The sequence below is a fragment of the Pogonomyrmex barbatus genome, unplaced genomic scaffold (genome assembly GCF_055798465.1).
Source record: "Pogonomyrmex barbatus isolate J1 unplaced genomic scaffold, ASM5579846v1 scaffold7, whole genome shotgun sequence".
Classification (NCBI taxonomy): Eukaryota; Metazoa; Arthropoda; class Insecta; order Hymenoptera; family Formicidae; genus Pogonomyrmex; species Pogonomyrmex barbatus.
Window position 1 is genome coordinate 4616675 of NW_028297171.1, and position 23446 is coordinate 4640120.

At 33.1% G+C, this 23446-nt stretch overlaps 1 protein-coding gene across 2 annotated transcripts in view; it reads left to right on the plus strand.

The window, feature by feature from the left end:
- Window positions 1–39: 39 nt before the first annotated feature.
- The window catches only part of LOC105427314 (spondin-1), a 28830-nt gene continuing 5423 nt past the window's right edge, over window positions 40–23446 (plus strand). The window contains exons 1-11 of one of the 2 annotated variants that reach the window (XM_089083227.1): window positions 40–203; window positions 6626–6827; window positions 15620–15863; window positions 16707–16890; window positions 17249–17413; window positions 17627–17750; window positions 17841–17971; window positions 18656–18845; window positions 19451–19622; window positions 20455–20770; window positions 22969–22995. In XM_089083227.1, the coding sequence (XP_088939353.1) occupies window positions 6629–6827; window positions 15620–15863; window positions 16707–16890; window positions 17249–17413; window positions 17627–17750; window positions 17841–17971; window positions 18656–18845; window positions 19451–19622; window positions 20455–20770; window positions 22969–22995 (1752 nt within the window). In that variant the 5' untranslated portion in view covers window positions 40–203; window positions 6626–6628. The remainder of the gene's footprint in view (window positions 204–6625; window positions 6828–15619; window positions 15864–16706; window positions 16891–17248; window positions 17414–17626; window positions 17751–17840; window positions 17972–18655; window positions 18846–19450; window positions 19623–20454; window positions 20771–22968; window positions 22996–23446) is intronic. The other variant, XM_089083228.1, reaches the window with a different exon arrangement.

Sequence of the window (23446 nt, forward strand, 5' to 3'; positions counted from 1 at the left end):
GCCGCGCACGCCCGGCCGCCTGAAGTAGTAACAGCCCGGTAGTCAGACAGCTGTCAGTGTCAGTCAGCCGAAGGTTCGCGGCAGCGGCGGACGAGTTGCGGGTGTGTTTCCCTGTCGCGTTGGAGAACGCACGTGACTCGCGAGGAACGCAGGAGGAGAGCTTTCGTTTCGACGTACGTCGTGTTTCGCGAGCGGCGTCAGCGGTGAGTATCCGCTTATTCGAATATATATATATGTACTTTCGATTATATCCACAGCGAGGAAATTTTTATTCCAGTGATGCGATCCACATCTAGAAATATCATACTCGAGTTAACAATAGCGTTATATTAATATTCGTTATATTAGTGATGCTCGTGCCGAACAATGTAATTATTACGTTATTAATAACATATAACGTATTAAATTACAGTTGTATTGTTAAGTGGGAATTTATGATATTGTAAGTGTCACTGTTAGTCTAAAGTTCGAGACATTTTTTTTTTTTTGAAGATGTCATGTAAGAAAGGAAAAAGAAAGCGAGGGAAAGGAAAAGGCGGGGAAAAAGGGAAGAAGAGATGCATATACTTGACACGAGGCGTAATCGTGTTCTTTTTTAATGATTAATAGATCACACTACTGGATATACATATTTCATCCTTTGTGTATTCTCGTGTAATTGCATGTTACGTGTGTTTCCTCGCGGAAAAAAACCGCTTTTGTCCTTTGGCGAAATAAACTTTATTTCGGTTGCTTGTAGGTTTAGCCGAATAAAGGTCGTACAATGGTTTGTAATGTGCGGCGAAAGATTGAGATATACAAAAAAAAGTCTAAATGACACATACACAAAACGCGGATAAAATCGGAGGAAAATAATAAATAAATAAAATAATAAGCCAAGTTGACGTACAGAAATCGTGCGTAAATGTATTGTTTAGATTAAAACTGTTGCTCGACGTTACATTTCGTGATGGACGTTTAATGGTAAAGTGTAATTGTGCATCCTGATTGAAATGTCCGTTGGTACTTCTACTCGATCGGCTCGTCGACTAGTCGAGCGTGCAAAATGCTTCCCTTATGCATGACTAGGCACGTTATACGAACGTATTGTCAGGCTGCTCGTGAAAATAGATAAGGACAGCGGGAAGCGGAAAAGGTCGCAGGAGAGACGCGCAGGGATTGCGGCCGCGGATGCAACACGGATAAATCGGATAAAAAAAGCGATCGAATCGCGATGATTTCTCTGCCAGCGACGGCTGCACAAGTGCATTTTCGCTTCTTACACGAGCGCCGCCGGGAATACGTGTCGCGCCGGATCTACCTTGCAAGCTGAAAATTTGCAATTCTGGCGAATCGCGCTTCGATTAACACTCATTTTGGCTTCGCGACGATAGCCTTTAAACGGCGCCTCCAAAACCGCAAATAAAAAGAAAATAGGTTCGGGATAGAATGTTGATCGAAAGAAAGCCCCCGAATTCCAAGCTGCGAAGAAATCGAGAAATTTAATCGAATAAGTCGAAATACTTTCTCGTAAATTACTTTCTTCTCAAATTAATGACAGATACCGGCGCATTGAACGTTAAAAAATTTTAATATAAGGGCATCGATATAAAAATGTTAAATAATGATGATTCGTTAAAGTACGATTTGACGATTCGTTAAAGTATGATTTGACGGGCGTTAACGGAGCAACAATTCGAATCGATATCACCGTAATTTAGTATTCAACTGTTCAACTATTTAATTCTGGCAGCCACTAATGAAATGAATTGTTCAATGGACAGTAGTATACACGCTTTATCTCTTTCTCTCCCTCCTACCCTCTCTCCTCTCTCTCTCTCTCTCTCTCTCTCTCTCTCTCTCTCTCTCTCTCTCTCCCTTCCTCTTTCTCTCTCTCTCTTTCTCTGTACTTCAAAATTATTACGTTTATTTAGTTAATATCGAAAGTATATGTCGATTCGGTCGTTCATCGACACACAGCGAACGTTTTAATGAGCCGAAATAGCGCCGATGACGGCATTTATCGGTCGTGACTATTTCAAGTGGAAAATCAATGCTTCGTCCGGAAACGTTGCCGAACAGCTGGATATCCTAAATTTTTTATGGACCTTTACACGCTAAATGCCGATGACGCAGATTGATAAAAAACCATGAGCTTTTATCATCGTTCGTTGAGAGAGCAGTTTTTTACACTCTTCCGCGTGAAAAACGAATAACAGTCAAGTGAGACGGGCGTTAATAAAAGTATTTTATTAATGTACATTTATATTGTCTCTCTGAAGTGTAATTGTACAAAAAATTTATTAAAAATTTGGTGAAACTCGTTTAAAAATTTATTGAAATTTTGATAAAATTTTATCTATTCAATACCAATTCCACAAAAATAAATTATAAAATAAAAAATATGAGTTTACATAAAATATTATTTGAAATATTATTTTATTTTAAAATAAAATAAAAAAAATGAAGGCTATTATTTCCATATTGTTTTTAAAAAATTTTGTTTTGTGCAAATACTTATTAATTCTTTACATTAAAAAAATGGGGAATTTACATTAAAAAAAAAAATCTGTACAAAAAAGAATCCAAAGTGTTAATTTATATGATTTCGTGAAACGCGATGTCACATATTGCAAGAAAGAATATCCTATCAAGCAGTAATGTCATCGGAACGCAATTCCCTTCGGTAGAACGTGCTCTACAACGATATAAAATCTCTGAATCGCGATTTTTCGTGAAAGTTACATTTAGGTAAATAAAGGAAAGGACGGAGATGGGGCTAGAGAAAAGGCAAGAAATATCCGCTGACGATGTCGCGGGATATAACGTATATCGCGACGGTTATTTTGGCGAAAATTACGGATATCTATCTACACCGTTAAATATCAAGTCGTCTATTTGACGAAGATATGAATACGCCTTTCTACTCTTTCCTAAGCGCTCCATTCCGCAGCTTTGATCGTCGTAATATCGCCGATGAGGTTCCTCCCCGTTCCCCTTTTTCTTCCAAAGTCCCAACCCGACATATTGACGTCGCTGGCTGGCAAATCCGTCGTTCAGAGTTACACTTTCCTTGATGTGAGTCCCTCTAAGTCCCGCCATCCTCGTCATCCCTCTTATAGCTTCGCCATTTATTCATCTAGCAAACTGATTTAGTTCAATAACGATCGAGCTTTTGATCCCGATAGAAGATCGAATATTAATATCATATACATAAAATCTCGGCATTTATTCCCCATTTTGTATACATATTAAGCATATGTGTTAGAAATAGAGCAAATAAGATCTGTATATATTTTCTATAGAATCGTGGATTTGTATACAACTTTCATTGTATATTGGTTGCATAATTAGAGCATCTAGAAATGTTTTTCATCGACAAATAAGTTAGAAGTATATCATGATCATGGTATTGTTGCCGAATTGTTTGCATATTGATTGATATGATCGAAATATCAATGAAGAGGTTATTATAAATTAATAACGAGAGGTATTAATTTATTATTTACTTGAAATTTACTTGAATTATTATTTACTTGCTTTAATGGCGCGCGTGAAATATTGTACACTATTTAGATAAAGGGCTTAATAGGCTTATAGAATTATAGAATTAACTGATAATCAAGTACATACGTCAATTTTGCGAATAAATGCAACTTTTATTAAATAGAATTATTATTTCATTTAATTACTTTTCCAATCCATCAATAATATAATTCTCTCAATACATTTCATATATACATAAATGAAAAGTGAGGTTTGCTGTATTAATAAATCTTATATAATAAAAATTTACTGGTAGATTTAATATTATTAGAATAATATTTAATTACTTTTCCAATCCATCAATAATATAATTCTCTCAATTCATTTCATACATACATAAATGAAAAGCAAGGTTTATTGTATTAATAAATCTTATATAATAAAAATTTACTGGTAGATTTAATATTATTAGAATAATATTTTTATTATTAGAATAATAGAATAGAATAAAAATAATATTATTAGAATACTTAAAGTATACCATGACTGTTATTATTTATACGAATAATTTTATTTATCTGAATTTCCATTCATACGAATTTCCATTGTTATCTGAAACAAATTTATAAATCTAATTATAAATTTATACTTTCAGAGTTCTGTATTATTTTATCTCTGCCCTTTATATACGTAGTATAATAATAAGATACAGTCACTTGATATCGTTATATATTTTCAGAGTAATTCGGTTTTGTATTCTCAACGCGGTCGACTCTCTTGCAAACAAATCGGGTACATGCAACAATATAATTTCGGTAATGTAAACGCCAAATGCAGGAAAACCCGTAGCCCGCGATCGGGTCTCTTGATAGATATTGTTTGAGTTCCTGTTGGTGTTCCGTGGCCGAGCGAACGAACATGGCAGAATGCCAGGCAGAGTGAAATGCCATGCCCTATATACATCGGTTTGGCGCAATATATTTAGGCGCTTGGGATTTATGGTTAACCAGCTTATTAGAGGCCCAGTGATGTTTCGTGGATCAACGTGTCGCACGGTGTTTCACGTCTCGCATATCGATGCGATCTTATATACCTCAGCTTGTCATGAGCCACGTTACTGCAGATGAGATATAAAGTGTAAAAACAGAGTACATCAACTTTAAATTGTAATGGGGAGAGTGTCCATTAAATCGCAATAGCTGCGAAACTTTGTGAAATTCAAGCCATTATTTGCTTTAATCATTCCAGGCTGTGATGTAATGAATAATTAACTATCCATAGCTTTTATTTTCATGGAAAAATGTTCGAATTAATATTCCTTGTACACGCGCGTTCAATAATAATTTAAATTTATTTATAATTAATAATTTAAATGATACCAGCATCTCTTTCTAATTTTGCTTTTACTTCACTATAATTATTTTATAATATTAAAAAAGAAGATAAAATATTTACTTTGTATATTATGCTTTTATGTTACTTAGACATAATTATTAATTTGTTAACATTTTTGTAAAATTAATATACTTTTTATTTCTAATATCTTGATTTAATATCATTTTTATTTAAATATGAGTATTAATGTAGGTGTGATATAAATATTTTATTCTGAATTAGAAATAAAAAAGTCATAAAGCTACTTAGAAAAGACCCCTTAAAGGGTTCGTTTGTTTCATACCTTTTGTTTTACCTTTGCAATTACAGTGTGTCATATGTTTCGAACGTGTGCTCGTTCAATGAACCGGGAAAAGCGCAGATGACTCTACGTACTCGTTTCGGCGCCAAGATTCTGCCAAGATTGCCAAGTGACTCAGTTGATGCATTTTCAGCAACGCTTTGTTATATCGAAGACATGGTCATTGTGAGGGTGATTGTCTCACGTGTTGGCATTGCTCTAACCTACGATGCCTAACGATACTCACGTGCTCTCACGTTTGCAAATCCTTGCAATCGCGATCCTTTGCCGTTGCACATAAAACCGAAACGAATTAGTTCACTCAGAATTAGATTGATCAATTTCTACATCTTCTGAATTTTTTAAATTTCGCAATTTACACAAATTTCTACATCTGAATTTTTAGTTTCTTGATTAATGTTTTCTGGAAAATTTTTTATATATAAAGAATTAAAGAAATTAGTTTTTATTGTGTAAAAAATAAAAAAATGACATTTAAACTATTAAATTAAAGATTACATTAAGTGAAGAAGGGATAATAATTCGCGAAATCAAATCAAGGATTGGGACGATCGGTCGATTAATTTTAGAATTCTTCATGCGATAGATTTCGAAAGGTTTCCAAAATTAACTTTTCGGATATATGATTCTTTTCTGAGATATGTAATATTTAAAAGAATTATTTTTATTGTGAATAAAATGTCAAATTTATTTAATTTATTTTAATTTATTTATTTATTTCTGTTCATTAATATTTTACTTCAATTAGCAATTATCTTTAACTGCATCATTTACACTCCATTATTTTTTAACACGTGTTCCTAATAGTTTCTGAAAAAGATCACTTGTCGTATATATCAACCTCAATCAATTTGACAGAAATTGAAATCGTAATTAAATTGCAAAATACTAAATTCGTATATTATATAGAGATACTGAAATATTTTTCCTTTTATTTAAATTTTAATTAAAACGCATAATAGAGAAATAAACGAAGGACGTGAGGATGTGCGACCGTACCTTCAAACGTGAGAATGCTCAAGAATCGCCGATTGTCCTCCCGAAACCAATTTACATTTTAATTTGACCTATTTTCAGTCGTCCCACGACGTCTGAATTTTTTATGTAAATTGCAATGTAAACTCTGTACAATATTTAATACACGACCAGCATTATCATAATGTAGTAATAAAAGGGAAGTCTTCAATTCTTGATAGAAGTATCAAAGATGCAATTACCCTAGAAATACAAAGAATTAAGAGAATACGTTAAGTTAATTAAAGACATTTTTTTCAATATCCATATCAGCAAATCACGTTTGTGAGCGATCGCGATTTAATATCGAAATTTGATCGATTTTACACTCGTTCTATTTGATTTTATATAATCTATGCTGCTCGCATACGAGCAGCTGTTCAAACTGTTGTTTGTCGATTTGTCGAACGAGAATGCAATATTGTTACGTTATTTTTCCTGTGTTTGCAGACGATGTATAATACCAGGATTGCGTGCGGCATTATGTTGCTGCTCGCAGCAGCGACTAGTACAGATTCGACAAAATGCTCCCGGATCATAGAAGGCACCACCATGCCGCACTCGGATGCTAAAGACAAATATCACTTTTACATGACGTTGTTTAACAAGACCGACGTTGTGTACGCCTATATGCCGAACACACGATATAGCGGTAAGCATATACATAGTCATACATATAATATACATAGTCGAACCGTTGCTATAATTCCGCAAATCCTATTATTCGTGTTGCAAAAATGATAAAAACGAATTCTACGTGGCGATTTTATCATCATGCATGTTTTTATATATATATAGGGAAAGAGAGAGAATTTGGTCGCATTGCGTCGTGGATTATACAGTTTATTATATCGTATCCTTTGGATGCATGAATTGAGAGCGTGATGTCCAATTAAGAAGTTAGTCAAAGTTGTCAAAGTTACAAGCGCGACTGCTTTAACGATAGACTCGGCGGGTGTCTCTCGATGTCTTCCTGACATTTGAATGCTTTTAAACTTTAAATAAGTTCTGCAACGCGAGAAAAAGAATGAGATACACAGAGCTTTCATTGACACTTATAAATCGCACTTGGATACCTCAAGAATGACATTTGCATAAACGTACGTCGTACATACGATCACGATAGATATTTACCATATAATTAATAATTATATCTAATAATTAATACTTACATAATTCTATTTAATACATATTAATAATTAATAATTACATACACAATTCTATTTAAGGCAAAATTATAATTTGAAAAAGCTGGCATAATTATAGATTATCTTTAAATAGAAAATTTAAACGTTAGACATTTAAAGCGCGTTGTAACGCGCGAACATTGTTACGAGATTCGTGAGGTAAAATATTTTTTATTCATCTTTTCTATTTGGATTTTCAAATATCTGCGAATTAATCCGACGGGACATTCTGCGTGGAGGCTATCGATGTCCGTTGCAATATTCGATGCCAGCGGAATTTTGATGTTTCATAAGCCTTTTGTATGGATACGTTTGCTGATACGGAATTTCAGGGCTCTTAAAAATGTTAGATATTGCTTCGCTTTGTCAATATTCTTTGGCTTTACGACATCGGTAAAATAGTAAAACGTGTTACGCGTAACGTGGTAACGTAAGGAAAAAGCAAATAAAACGAAAACCGGAAAACTTGCGAAAGGACATCGGAAAGTAGGATACATCTATTTACCAAGTAAAGTTACGATATTTGCAATCGTGTAAATCTATCAGAATCCTCCGATAACAATAATGAAAAGATAAAAAGTATCAGGAAAAATTAATTTACGAATTTTGGTAAGCTTCAGATTCGCGTGAAAAATAAATTTCTCGGTTACAATCGTGTAGAAGAAGGGGTTGGAAAAGAGAATTTGAATCTTTTCCTGGTGACAAATAAAAATTCCGCTTTGACGAAGAGGTGAAGTTAATTCTGCCGTTAACATCGTCGTTCGCATCGAGAAATTGAAACACACGATGAGGTCATCGGTGTATTAATTACAATTGATGATTGTCAGAAATATGACGCGCGCAATTTGATTTAACCCCGGTGGGTCTACGCCTTTAGTGGTAATTGCGCCAATTACCGAAGGAAAGGCCGTAGATCTTTGGGCGCAGCGGTTTTCTGCGCGTCGCAAAACGGCGCTCTTCCGCCCCGGCCAGCGGAAACCGTACCTCGGATCGAGAGGCGGTGCGGAAATTCGGGAAACTGCGGTGGAAGATCGAAAAGGTCATTTCGTCTTGAAAGGATAAATGCTGCGCATGCGATCCACGATGAACTTTGACCGATTAGCTTTGTGACGGTTTCGCGCGCGGTTGCGGTTTGATAATCGCTCCCCCCGTTGCAATGCTGTGCGGGTTACAGGGGGTGACTCGCCATTCTCTTTTAACGACATATTCTTTGACGAATTTTGGAATACATTTTTTTAAAGCTTTTTGGAACATTTATTCAAATTCAATATTTCAATAAGTTTTGTAATTATGTTTTTGCTAAAGCTCGTCGATTTTACATTTCGGTTTACACGCACTTAATACGCATTCTATAATGTAATGTTTTATAAATTAAATGTATTTAATTTTATCAAGTAATTCTCTTAATAGCATTTAATTTTTAACATTCACACTGTGAATACGTGCATAAGCTGCTTAATATTTAAAAATTCGAAATTATTACTATTTATGACAACACGATGTCTAATAAAACATTGGTTAGCAATATCATGTCATACGCATATATTATTCGTTAAATAATTTAAATTTACTCTAACTAATTTTTAATTCTAACTTTCCGTAAAACTATTTTTTTATTCAGTTACGTTGCGCGAGACGTCTACACATTTTTCAAGCTTGACTGCACAACTATCGTTACAGCTTTTTCGCATCTTTTATATCGAGTATCATTAACTCACATGACATGATATCGTTAGCTGGATCGATGACCGTAGTTCCAGATCTCTCCTGCTTTGAGTAGACACCCTCGCCCCTTTCATACCTCGGCGAGCAAGTCGATTAAAATAGCCTAATCAGAATTTTACGGCGAAACATAACAGATTTATGTCGCGTCGATAGGGACGATTTGTCGAAGATATCTCTCGTGAAGCTTAACTTATGGTGAATCGATAAACTATTTATTTTTCTTGATCATACTCTACTTTCGTTATTTGCACGTTATATATTATTGTAAATGTTTTCTCGAATAGTTATTATATCCGCGTATCTATTCAGTCGAAATCTAACGTATAAATTTATAATACAAAAAAACGAAGCTTTGCAACTATAATCGCCTTTCATTGTAATTTTCTCATTGCGCAAACATCCTTGTTCGTCACTTTATATGGAACGTAATACATGTTAGAGTTAAACCGGTTCGATATAAATTCCGATATCTCCCACGGAAACGTCTTTATTTGTCCGGTCAGCGATCCGGCGCCATAAAATCCACTCTTTCTCTCTCTCTTTTTCTCTCCCTTTCTCACCTCCGTCCTTCCCTCTCGCGAAACTTAGTTCCTCGGCACGGCGCCTCCGGGTCGTACACTAACGCATGTAAATCTCGCGTGCATGAATTAATGCGTTACGTAACGCTGGCGGGATGCCAGGTGTGAGACACTGCGAGTCGCACCGCAGGTTTAATCCGCGAACGGATTTCAACCCGGCCCCGGCCCGATAAAATTCTATTAAATCGCGCCGGCCGGAGAGGAGACGCTGGTCGACCGCGCTCGCCCCAGGGGTTAAATCCCGAAGAAGAGAAGGCCAGCCGAGAAAGCTCGGGAAAATTATTGCGCCGTTACCGCAATGGGGAGTCGCGAAACAATGCGGTGAGGAGTAGTAAAGGTCTGGCACAATCAACATATATACGGCAACGTAAGCGTTAATCACACGAGATCCTCCCTGCTTGTTTTATAGAATAGTCATCGAAAATCACCGAACGCCCCTTTGCATTATTGATCCTTGACTAATTTGAAGGTTTCCCTTAATGAAGGGAATTTAGATGGGATTTAGATTGTTTGAGTAATCGACGAGTAAAAATGATAGGTTTGTATGAATAATTGAAATAACTCCGCGATGAGATCGTTTGTGAAATCAGTTAGCTAATTATGGTTCTTGTAGTTAGCTGCAATCTAGAAAGTGTCAACGGATCATTAAGCGCTAGAGTTTAGCAGAAGCTGTCGGTGCAAGTCGGTGACGCCGAAAACGGCCCGCGGCGTTAATTAACTTTAAACACAAACAGCTATAAATTTTCATTTTCCTTCGCATTAAAGCCGCGGAGTTGTACCATTCTGGATGATGCTAACTCGTTAATTAGGTGTAGTTGATTACGCGATTATGAGCGTTAATATTACAAAGCCTATCGCGTTATTAATGTCGAGTAAAACGTTCTCTCCGATTAATTCAATTTCGCTTTTAAAAGTTTGATAGATTTTAAAGCGCTCGGTGCATCTAAATCATGCGCATAATAACGCCTCATTATTTGCAAACGCTTCGGCTCTCCTCTCGCTTTATGCAAATCAACGAGTCGCGTAAGTAGTAGTAGATAATGCAGCATGCGATCAGACATACCTGAGAGCGGCCACATTTCTTTTTTTTTTTTTTCCATTGCTTCAGCCGGAACGAACGAATCTGAGAGCGGAGGGTAGCGGTTGCGAAAGGATGCTTTCTCCCCCGCGAACTCCATCACGGTCTCTCGAACTAGAATTCGCACTAGAATTAGTGCTGCTCGTTTTCCGGCGCTGCGACCATTCACCAACGAGAAAGATTGTATCGGAGTTGTTCGCTCCATCGAACTCCAAACGCAAACCGCTGCCGAAAGCTAATGTTGTGGTCGTTGTCTCGCATCGCGATTATCCGAGGAATTTCAACCAAGGGTGTGCATGTATGAGTGAGAAAGAGAGAGAGAGAGAGAGAGAGAGAGAGAGAGAGAGAGAGAAAATACGATTTTATTTACGCGATAACTATAAAGCGCGAACGGACATTACGTTCATTACTATACCAGATTAATTAATAATTCATCCTGTCGCTGTTGTGATATCGTTGAAGGAATGTTACGCGCGCAGACAGACACTATTGTTCGGCTTTATATATGTAATCCGTTTTGTTGTGAATGAAAACTCGAGCTTTCGACGAACGAATTCAGCGCTGAACCTCGGTGGCATCGCGCGTGCGATGCACCAACCAGGTCCAGGTCGAATCGATTTCAGGGGGCCAGGGCTCGATCATTCAGGATCGATAAAAGTCGAGTAGCCTTAAATTGGTAGCGATCCATTTCCGGAAGCGTAGCGGAGGGAAGTAAACGTTCGCGAAATATGGGTTTCGGCATGTGTTTGCGCCGTGATCGGAAAAACAAGTTTTACGAGTCCTGCGGAACGTGGAGCGAGTTCGAACGAAAGACTTCGAGATGCAATTATTCAGAAGTGACAGAAGCGATGAAAAGAATTCACCGTGATCGTCCAAGTATTCGCTGATCCTCAACGCGACACGTCGTTCTCGAATGTCCGAGGAAGGCTCGTTGCATGCATGGGAAACGCGATATCACGACGAAGGTCTCAGTTAACTGCGTTTTTGCCGCTAATTCTTTTAATTCAGGGTTATGAGAATGATCATGGGAGGTGAACGCGGACATCGTGACACATCGTCACTCTCTCTCTCTCTTTCTCTCTCTCTCTCTCTCTCTCTCTAATGTAACAAGTTTGAGCTTCGATAAATACGGCACCATAAATACTGAATATCGGAGAAGTTGATAGTTGGAAATTTTTTTAGCTTAATCCACCGTTACGTATCGTATTGCCTTCCGATAATACGCTAAACCGTTCGAATACACCAGGTTTCGTTTGCGGAATATCGCATTGTAAATAACCCGTATTTATAAGAACAAACGTAATATATCGTTGCCACGAAAAAAACACGTATCTGTTATCTTTGGACAAAAAAATTGCGTAAACGTTTCTCTCTCTTTCTTTCTTTCTATCTCTCTCGTTCGCTCGCTCTCTTTTTCCATTGAAGAAAAACTAATTATGAATATTATACATGTAATAATTTTGAAATATTTGTATATTGATAATTGTTATTATTTTATTTCATTTCTTTAAATCAAACATTGCGATTAATATTCTTTTAGACATTAAGTATAATTTATTATTGATCTTACACATCTTCGGGAAACCTTTTTAAAACTTAGATACGTGACTTTCTAATGAATTTTATTCAAGCAACAGAAGTACGATTTCGATCATTTTAAATTGATTACTATCGAAAGTTTAGTTTTAAAGTTTCTCTAAAAGTTAGAAGAAGGAAAAACTTTGATCGAAGGTGCTGAGAGAATATCGGAGAAAAGTGAATATTGTAAAATTTAAAAAATCCCTCTCTCATATATCCAAGGATTAAGAATCGATGTGTAAGACTTACGCACGTTAACGAGACGTAGTTCAAGAAGACCCAGAACATCCAGAAGCCGTATTGTTTCAAACAGCTGAGTATTACAATATATGATACAGAGAGAGACCTACGAATGAATAACCTTGCGACCAGACTGTGTTTCGCACAATGTTTCTGATATTTAATCTAATTTTACATAACTTTATCTTCATGATTTAATATTTTCTTTAGAAAGAGTGCAATTATTCTAGATATTAAATATGTAATTTGCAAATATAATCGTCGTCATTATAATTGACATTAATTAGATACATTGATACGTGACACTTCGAGGTGCTAATTTAATTTACATGAAATGGTACATAATAATATAGTAAATGGTAAACAAATCATTTTTTTAATTATATAAGCGCTAATAATTTAGTGAAATCAAAATCGTTTAAATAAGGTCACGTGAAATGTAGCACGCTTACACGTGTGAAGAATATTTCGTAATCGAGAATGAAATACACTTGAATTCCCTTGAACGCAGTAGCGGATTCACGGTGTGTCGTGTTTAATCCATGTTATAAATAGTAACCAGTACCCGAGCATACGTGTTTCTATTCCGAGAACGTGAATATTCCTCTTCGATACATAGAAAATCTATAAGTCGATATTCATGCACGTATCTCTTTTTCGGTGTCATCAATAAATAATATTATACCTTAAAACTTACTGATACTCGTTGCTATCTGTTTGCAAAAGAAGAAACATTGTATGTCTTTTCATTTGCAAAAAACTGAAGAATAAATTTTTCAGAGAAAATCTAAGCTCAGAATATTGATTTTTTCTTTGAAATATACTGTTCTATACATTTTCTAAAATTAAATCAATATTCTGATGCATTGAGAAAGGGCGATTTTGCCTCTATCAAACTTGATTGCTTTTCATATCTAAAAGTTTTTCTTCGACTGCTTAAATTTTTCCTTCCGAAGCAGAAGATGCAGAAATTTTATTTGCAATAAATCGCGAACTATGCGCAAAAATTTCTGAATGCATGTTTTTTATAAAAATAATTTTATAAAAAAAATGTAATATTTGTTAAATAAAAAATATTTATATATAAATAATACTTTAAATATATAAAACCGATAAATTTAGTTGCATTTATATTAAAAAATGAAAATATTTTTATTACATCACATATAATAATTTGCTCATTTATTAATATATTCTCTTAATATATACATATATAAATATATATTAATTAAAATAAATGTATATTAATTAAATATATGAATATTATATATTATTTAAATATATTTACAATGTTGTGTTATATTGATATAATATTATTTAATGTTAATTTAATGTATATATTTATGACTAATGATTTATATTTAATACATACATATCTCTTATTTAAAACAAATATTTTAATTTTCTCACTGCATATAATGTTGATCAAAACTTAATATAATACAATAAAACAATTACATATTATATATTATATATTATATATTTTATATATATTATTATATATTATATATATTATATATTATATATTATACAATTATATAATAATTTATTTAAATTATTTTTTTGTAGATAAAATAGAGAAAGGTGCCAAATGCATAGATTATTAGAAAATTGCATAAAAAGATATATCGATTTACACATCGCAATTTATATTAACTTTTATGTTTTATCTAATTTTATCGAGGTTTATGCATTTATAAAAGCATTTCATTAAATTCCATATTATGTCATCAAATAAAACTTTTTCCCATATATGCATTATTACAAACAAATACACAAGCTTTATTCATAAGCTTTAATTATATATCGTCCATTCAAAATATTTCACGACTTTATAAAATAGAATGCGATGACGGACATCAACTAAAGATTCTCGATTATTTCTATGGTTCTCTTCCACTCTCCCCCATAAACTGATATATCGGAAATATATCGGAAGTTTACGAATCATCTCATATATGTCGAGATCGAAAATGCGAATGAGACAGTATTATATCGATGTTTTTTCGATGTTAATAATTATGCAGATTTACCACAGAAACATACAAAATGTAACATGAAGAGATATCTGTTTTGTTTTTTCATTCTATTAAAGTTGTAGTTGTATCTTTCTCAGGTAAAAAAATATTCTTATTAATTGAAGATGATATTTATTTTACGATATTAGCAGAAAAACATTTTTAATGAATGAAAATAACATTATTCTTATTCTAAGTATCAAAATTTATAAATAAATTTGTCAAATTTACAATTTATAAAATATTATTAATACACGTAAAATTATTATGTTATGTTTTTATTAATGTTTAAAGGAATAAAGGTATGTTTTATCACTTGTTTAATGTTTAATGAAAAGCTTTATTAACATTAAATTTTTTTTATCAATAATAATAAGGTTGTAGTTAAGGGACAAAAAAATAAAAAATACTGTGTTTATAATATATTCAAAATAAATATAATTAGTAATAATTATATTTGTTTTTTATATATGTATACGCTTTTTTAAGTATATGCGTGCGTGTGTGTGTGTGTGTGTGTGTGTGTGTGTGTGTGTGTGTGTGTGTGTGTGTGTGTGTGTGTGTGTGTGGTTTGTAGTTCATGTAGTTCATAGTGAATATATAAAAGTTTCGAAAAAATTCTCTTAGAAAACATTATTATCTGTATACTGTTATCCATTTTTGACTGTTAAATAATTTTATAAATATTAATGCACATTTATATAAAATTGTTTTTCTAAAAGATAAAATAGAAAAATGGGTCAAATGTATGCGTCATCAAAAAATATTTTGTGTAAAAAGATATCGTATTGAGTTACACATTGCAATGTTTATTATTTTTCACCGAATTTTATCGAGTTTTATGCTGTTGCATTTTATTAAATTCTTTATTTTTTATCATCAAGTAAAATTTTTTCCATACATTTATTATCGCAAATAAACAAGCTTTATTCTGAGGCTTTATTTATAGATGGAATTGTCATCTCCTCAAAATATCTCACGATCTTATAGAGCGGAATGTAATAATGGACATATCAAATAAAGATTCGCGATTATTTCAGTGGTTCTGCGAGCTGACATTACCGAACAGATGCATCGAAAGTTCACAAGATTCATCATATCTGCTGAGGCTGAAAACGCAAATGAAACGGCCGATGTTGGCACTTTCGATCTTCAAGAGGATACATTAACCAAATTCGCGGATAATTGTGCAAACGCCGTCATGGAAACATCCAAAATGGAGAAAGAAAATATATCCGTTGCTTGGACCAGTCCTATGGGAGGTAGCGGTTGCATTCTTTTTAGGTAATAGGCATACTTTTGTTAATAGAAAATTGTAATATCTATTTCATGATATTTGCAAAATGACATTTTGAAAAAAATCAGATAATACATCATTCTTGCTATAAATGTTTAAACACTAGTGTTATAATATCATATTATTAATACATATATGTATAAATAAATATATAACATATATACGTTTTAATTAACGCAGCAAAATATAATATAATATTTATTTTACAATAAAAAGTATTTTACAATAAAATATATTATTTTACATTAAAAAGAAATTATATAAACACATATTTTTGATAAATTGGCTACTTTCAATATAAACATTTAACATTTAATAATTGTGTTATTACATAATTAAACATATACATAAAATATCTTTACATTTTATTATTTATATATGTGTAAAATTTCATATTAGTATTATAAAATTAGTATTATAAAATTTCAGAATGTACAGCATTTGTTAATTAAAAAATTTTATTTAAAATGGAGATGGGGATAGAAACAGTATTTATCGCGTAAGCTCATTTTCCTTTGAAAAATTAATGAAATACTAATAATATACTTCTGATTGCAAGTACGCTAATATCATATTTAAATGCATATAAATATTTCGAAATATATAGTTTATAATATCATACTATAAACATACATATAATATTTAATACATAATATGTGATTGCGAAATTTTTCCAATATTTAGATTACTTTCGTGTCAATAAATTATTTATTTTCTCTTATTTAATTATTGAAATTGCATTGCTTGACTATTACTAATAATCTATATGTATATTTTTGATAATTATTCGTGCTATCAATTACATTTCTGTTTCTTTTCTTTGTTTGCAGAGCGACAGTGTTGGAGACGTCAGATACATGGTACATGGACTCAAATTTAAATTTTCAAATGTGTCAAGATTTGAAAGCGGAAACTGATGATGAGGGCGACATTCTTTATCAATGTTGTGCCTGCGACGAAGCAAAATTTGAAGTTACTTTCGAAGGACTGTGGTCTAGAAACACACATCCAAAAGTGAGTGCCTTATATAAATTTATATCTTATCACAAATCATGATGTTAATTTATATCTTGTCTATAATTGTAAAACTTAATGTTTCAAATAACTGAGAGAAAGATTGGCCGACTATATATTGCGTATATTGTATTATATAACAAATATGTATAAATATGGAATATGTTATATTTATCAACGAAAAAGATAAAATAATGCTGCTTGAATCTGAATAAATTGCAAAATAAAGTCTCCTTTTCGTACAACCGTATATATTTGAAATCGAAGCGACTAATTGGTGGGAAATCTTAACACGACCGATGCATTTTCCTGAATTTTTCTTGTCATTTATTCATTATTATTCTCTCTCTCTGCGCAGGATTTCCCTAGTAAAGGCTGGACTATAAGATTTTCAGACGTAATCGGCGCGTCACACACTGGAAGTTATCGCTTCTGGCGTTACAACGAGAAGGCTAGCGAAGGTCTGCGAGCTGTCGCTGAGTTTGGTACAACACGAAAATTGGAGTCCGAATTAAAAAATCAAGTAAGAAATGTAAAATCTAGCACTTCTCTAGAAAGAACAGTTCTATAAAAGCACACAACACACACACACACACACACACACACACACACACACACACACACACACACACACACACACACACACACATACACACGTACATATTTATTATAAATTATATAAAAATAATTATGACATATAGATAGATATAAATTATAAGCAACCTATTGTTTGTAGAGTGAAAACATCAGGACTATAATTAAGGCAAGAGGAATCAGTTATCCTAACGTAACTGGTAGAACTTTTGCTGTTTTTCGCGTTGATAATAAACATCATTTAATGTCTTTGGTTTCTATGATTGGTAAGGCTGATTTTTATTACTTTTTAAAAAGAACACTGAGCTTGTAAATTTAGAAATAAATTCTTATCGTTTATTGTTGGAAAAATTTAGTTCCCTCACCTGATTGGTTCGTTGGAGTGTCCGGACTCGAGCTGTGCTTACCCAATTGTTCTTGGATAGAACACAAAGAACTGAACTTGTACCCATATGATGCTGGTACTGATGACGGTTTAACTTACTTGGTAAGTAAATATCAATTATTTTATTTTATAATTAGTTTATAATTCAAAATTTACGGGTGTCTTGGTATTTAAAGATACCCGACTTTAAAGACTTTAAAGACAAAGATTGATGCAAAATTCCTGAAGAACTCTTGAGAAGGCATCAAGATAGGTGCGATTAATTTGTATTTCATCGAATAGGTGGAGGAGCTACTCGAAAAAAAGATAATCATCCGTTAATGTTTAGATATTATATCATAAATTCTCATTCGAGGGAATATCTAATTCTATCAATTTACAATAGCCACCTTCGTCAGCAACAGAAACGCTGACGTTGTTGCTCCTCTCGGCATTTTCCCGAGAGAAAATTTTCCTCGTCTTATCCTCCACTATTTTTCTTTTGAAAAATCCTATTTTCTCGCTGTCTCTGTTAATAGGAATTTCTTAATCCTTTCTTAATAGCTATTCCTTTCTCATAGCAATCAAATCTAGTTATTAATTGTATTGTGATTTTTGTAGTGCGTATCGCACTATTGTAAAAAGATACAAGAAATAATGAATTTAAACGATAGAAAATTTGATCAGGCGAAAAGTATTTACGAATAAACTATTGTATGTCTTTTATATATTTTATATATTCTATAGCAAACAATTATTTTGTCAGACAATACTCATCGTTTTTTATTGTCTCGTATTACTTATTAGTCGCCCGATACGCCAGTAGAGACACCAAAACCGATCCAACGTATCACGTCTAAATATCCAAATGATTCAAGATCGCCTTTTTATGATCCGTCTGGTCTGGACATGAAACCCCTCGCGAAGCTTTATCTCAATAGGCAAAGATTGTACGAGAAGACCTGCGATAGCATCGGCGATACGTTAACTGATACAGGTGCTCAGGATAAGAAAAACAGCAAGTATCATTTTGTTCCATAGACGTTTTTGTTTCTTGAAGAAACGTGCTCGTGGAGAATTTACGATAGATAATTGTATCGCTCGGGAATTTTAAAGCAACACATTAATGTCCGACCCGCGGTTCCCTCGGCGATGTAAAAAAATTTGCATTTCACCGAGGAAGAAAAAAGAAAGGCGCAGAATTAAACACCAGTTTTTAAATACTAAAACTCACTTCGTGAACGAATTTCTGCAAAGTTGAACGATTAAACTAACATTCATTATGAATCTCCACGTCACGTGCAGATCCGCATAATTATTTTCTAAATTGTTCATGCGAGAGCCGTTTTAAAACGGGATAACATCCGGGTGAGCAGCAGTTCGAGCCAAAGATGCTTTACTTTGCGTACTACATATTTTTCGCTTTGCATATTATTTGCTTTTCTCTATAATCGGGCATTGCATGATGAATTTGTTGCATATAGATAAATTGCATCATTACTAGATGATTTCATTCTTGATTTAAATGCCTCAGTTACAAAATTGAAATGCACACAATTCTTATGAAATATGTAAAAAGGTAATCAGTGGTTTTGTATATAGAAGCCTGTAGGGTGTCATCCTGGGGTGAATGGAGTGAATGTTCGGTTACCTGCGGCAGAGGCATTCAGCTGAAACAACGTCATTTTCGCGACGAAGTTGCGGCGGAAGCGAACAAATGCAACACCTCTCTCACTGATCGAAAAATCTGCTACAATACGGAGAAGCCGAATTGGTAATGCATCTTTACAGTTGCGACTAACAACTGATTTATAAAACTTCTGAAAGTTCTTTCCTCACTGAAAAATGTTTTGTGAATTTTATTTCTTTTAAAATCTTTTTGAACTTTTCCGGTGCTGTGTCCTTAATTAAAAAAAATTCTTTTATCTTTTCATCTATATTTATTCGATTTATTTATTCATGTTTTTATAATTGTGACAAAAAATATTTTGAACTATACAAAGACGAATAGTTCGCCACAGGAGAGATATAATCGATTATTAATTTATTTTTGATTTATTTAAAATTGAAAATTTGTTGACTTGATAAATACTCTTTCGTGCTATATAAAATTGCAATACACAGTTCAAATTATTTCTATTTGTCAAACATATTGAAAAGCAGCAAACATGAGCTTAACATTAGTCGAGATTGAAATAATATTCTCTTTTAAATGATTGTTTTGAGTATAAATTTCTAAATGGAAAGCTTAGTCTGTTCTAAAGACATATTTTTTTATGAAAAAAATATGGTATAGTACTTATATTATTCACATTTAATGGAAATTAAAAATTTAATGAAATATAAAGAATCCTGTCAGTCAATAATTAATAATAATAGAAACTGGATTAGGTAGTAGAGACATATTTAATAATAATCAAACGTTTTAATAATAACAAACGATTTAATAATAACAAAAACTTTTTACTTTAAAACAAAATATACAGGTAATCGCCTGCGTTTGTATGATAGATTGTATAAGAGAAAATCTAATCGATTTGTTTGTCTAATATTTATGACGATTCATATTTGTGCTGTCACGAAATGATTGCATTTATTTTCGCAAGCATCAATATCGGTTATTACGACGAGCTGTTGAAGAGCGAAAAATGCGAGCTAACTGCATGGAGTTCGTGGAGTTCGTGTTCGTCGACCTGCGGCAAGGGCAGCATGACCCGGTCTAGGAATTTCCGGCAAAAGAAGTATCGAAAGCAGTGCAAAGCCGTGCCGAATGGACCGCGACTCGAGCAATCAATGGATTGCAAGAATAAGCCCTGCGAAGGCGAAGATATGGAGGAGGTAAGGCAACGACAGAACAATGGTGGCGAGGACGAGGATTATACTGGTGAGCTAGCGGATGGTACCAGAGAGGAATGGCTGCAGGTATGAGAAGGTTTAGGAGGTTCAGGATTTAAACGAAAACGATTCAGACGAAAAAAACAAATTTTCCGACAAAGCTGATTCGCAAAGTACTCAATTCTATCACAATTATTAAACTTACTATTAATTAAGCTTATTATGATATATGATAACTAAACGTAACCAAAAAGATAGAAAGAGGCGATATTCAATGCTTTGATATTAATATTTCTTTAGCAAAAACTTTGTTAGACTATTATGCATATTGAGGATTTTTAGTTTTTAACAGTCTTTAAACATTTGTCTTTAAACATTTTTGTGGAGATTTTTGTGGAGATTAAGAATTGTTTGAAATAAGAAGTCCATCTGTTTATTCATTAATTTTGGAAATTGATATATTAATATTATATATATAATTTATTATGTTATTTTCATTTAGATTTAGTAAAATAATTTTTTTGGATTTACGTGTGAGTTTTTATGTAATAATCTATTTATTTTTTGCCTCTCAGCTTTGAAAGGAGTTTAACATCTCACACTAGATTTTACACTAGATTTTATTTGTCATATAAACACATAACTTTGACATAATCCTTATAACTTAGCTTTGATTTAATATCTAACTGCACGTAAAAATCTGACTTATACCTAGCTTTTTTTGAATTTGTTTTGTTTCTCTCTAAGACTACTCTTTTTGCTTCTTTCCGTTCTATTTTCTTTTTTTGTCATTAAGATTTTCTTCATCCAACTAATTCCTCCTTCTTTCTTACTTAATAACTGAGTTACACTTCATTTCCATGACTTATTTTTCATTTCCATATAAATTTCGCGATGATCTTTTACGAGTTCTTATGACCTTGTTTCCTTAAATATTCTGGCACTCTGTTGTATATAATCCTTTATACCTTATATCATATCTAAAATTCTAAATCTTATTAAATGACATCTGTTCGTATATTTCTAATTCTTTGAATTCTAATTCTTATTAAATGAAATCTGTTCTTGTATTTCTAAATCTCTTTCTACTAACTTATAGATTATCTCAAGATTTTTTCCTCTTAAATTTTTGATCTCTCTGACATTCCGTTTCTATAGAAGTATAGTTTCTCCATCTAAGTCCCACCTATTTCTATTTTCTTTGTTTTTCTTTATTTTCCTAAAACATTCTTTTAGTATGATATTATTTAAACTTTCTATAATTTAAATCTAATCACTCTTTTACCTGATTCTCATCCTTTTGTTTTATTGTCATTTAAGTCATTTTTTTGTTTTTTTCTGATTATAAATCCCAGTATATTTCAACCTAAAAACTATTTTATCATGGCATTTTTCTATCGCTTCATATATCTTCCCAAATTTCAGTTCCGTGCATATATAATGATATTGTTGACTAAGTGACTCAAACACCCATATTTTTTTTTTAAATCTCTAGCGAATTTTCTTTTTGTTCTATATTTGGTTTATAGCGCTTACAGCCTTCTAATTCTTAATATGCCTATCTATACTATTATTTCTTTGCAACTTATATCCTAAATATTTAAAATGATCGACTTCTTCTATCCCCGTTCCTTTAATCATTGCTGTTTTTTGCTTTTTTCCTTCTTCTTTTCTAAAAATCATCACACCTTCGATTTTTCTACTCTGAGAATTAATTCTGTTCTCTCCAGAAAATTTGAGAAACTTTTCAACATTTCCCAATATCATTTGTCTTCTTTCATTATTAAGACAATATATGCATCATATGCTAAACTTCATATCTTCTTTCCTTCACACCTTCTTACCTTCACATCTTCCATATCAAGTTCCCCATTTGTGTTTTTCGTAACATATCTTCTATATCCGCTACACATATTGTAAATGATGCTGAGCGCGGGTTTTTATGTTTATTTCATTTGATGAAGTCAGATCTGATTTTTAAATTTTGTATGCATTTATTTCAGAGACTGACATTCATTTTCGGTTCTATCCAATTGTAAAGCATGTTTAAACAATTTAGTCTCTTGAGAAATCAGATTTGTCGAAAAATTCGAAATCCGGATACAATTAACTGTTCACTCCTTAATAAATATCAAGCAAATTTCATACATCTACGAAAGAGGAGATAAACGATCTGCACGATATTTATTACAACGAATCCAGCAGCTTTGCTAAGTATTAAATCACCAGGCAGCCAGCGACGATAGCTTCGCACGAGTAATCGATACCTGTACCATTTCTCGTAGATCCGTCCACGGCGTCGGCACCCTCACGTAAGTCACACGATATCAGCAAGGGAAACCTGGCACCTTGGGGTGTGAAAAATTTGTGTGTGCTTTTTTTATAGAACGTCATTAGAGCACGCAAAAGAAATGGTGTAGCTCACCTAAAGCGCTCCGAACATCAAAGCCGTATTAATGAATCCAAGTATTGGCGAATTAATTTCTTCTTTTACTTCAAATACTCACTTCAGACTCTGAGGTGATATTTGATTTTTATCACCTCAGTTTCTGAGTGTTTTTAGATTCGCTTGCTGAATACTGACAGCTTTACGATCAAAGATACAGCCGCTTGTATTCATTTTCAAGAAATTTATTAGTCTTGCTACTAACAGGAGAGAAGAGAGAAACAGTCATGCTCATAAGGGAATTTTGTTAACCAGAGCGGTGGAAAATGATCAATTTTTGCAAATTTGAAAGAAACAGAAAAATATCTTTATAGCTA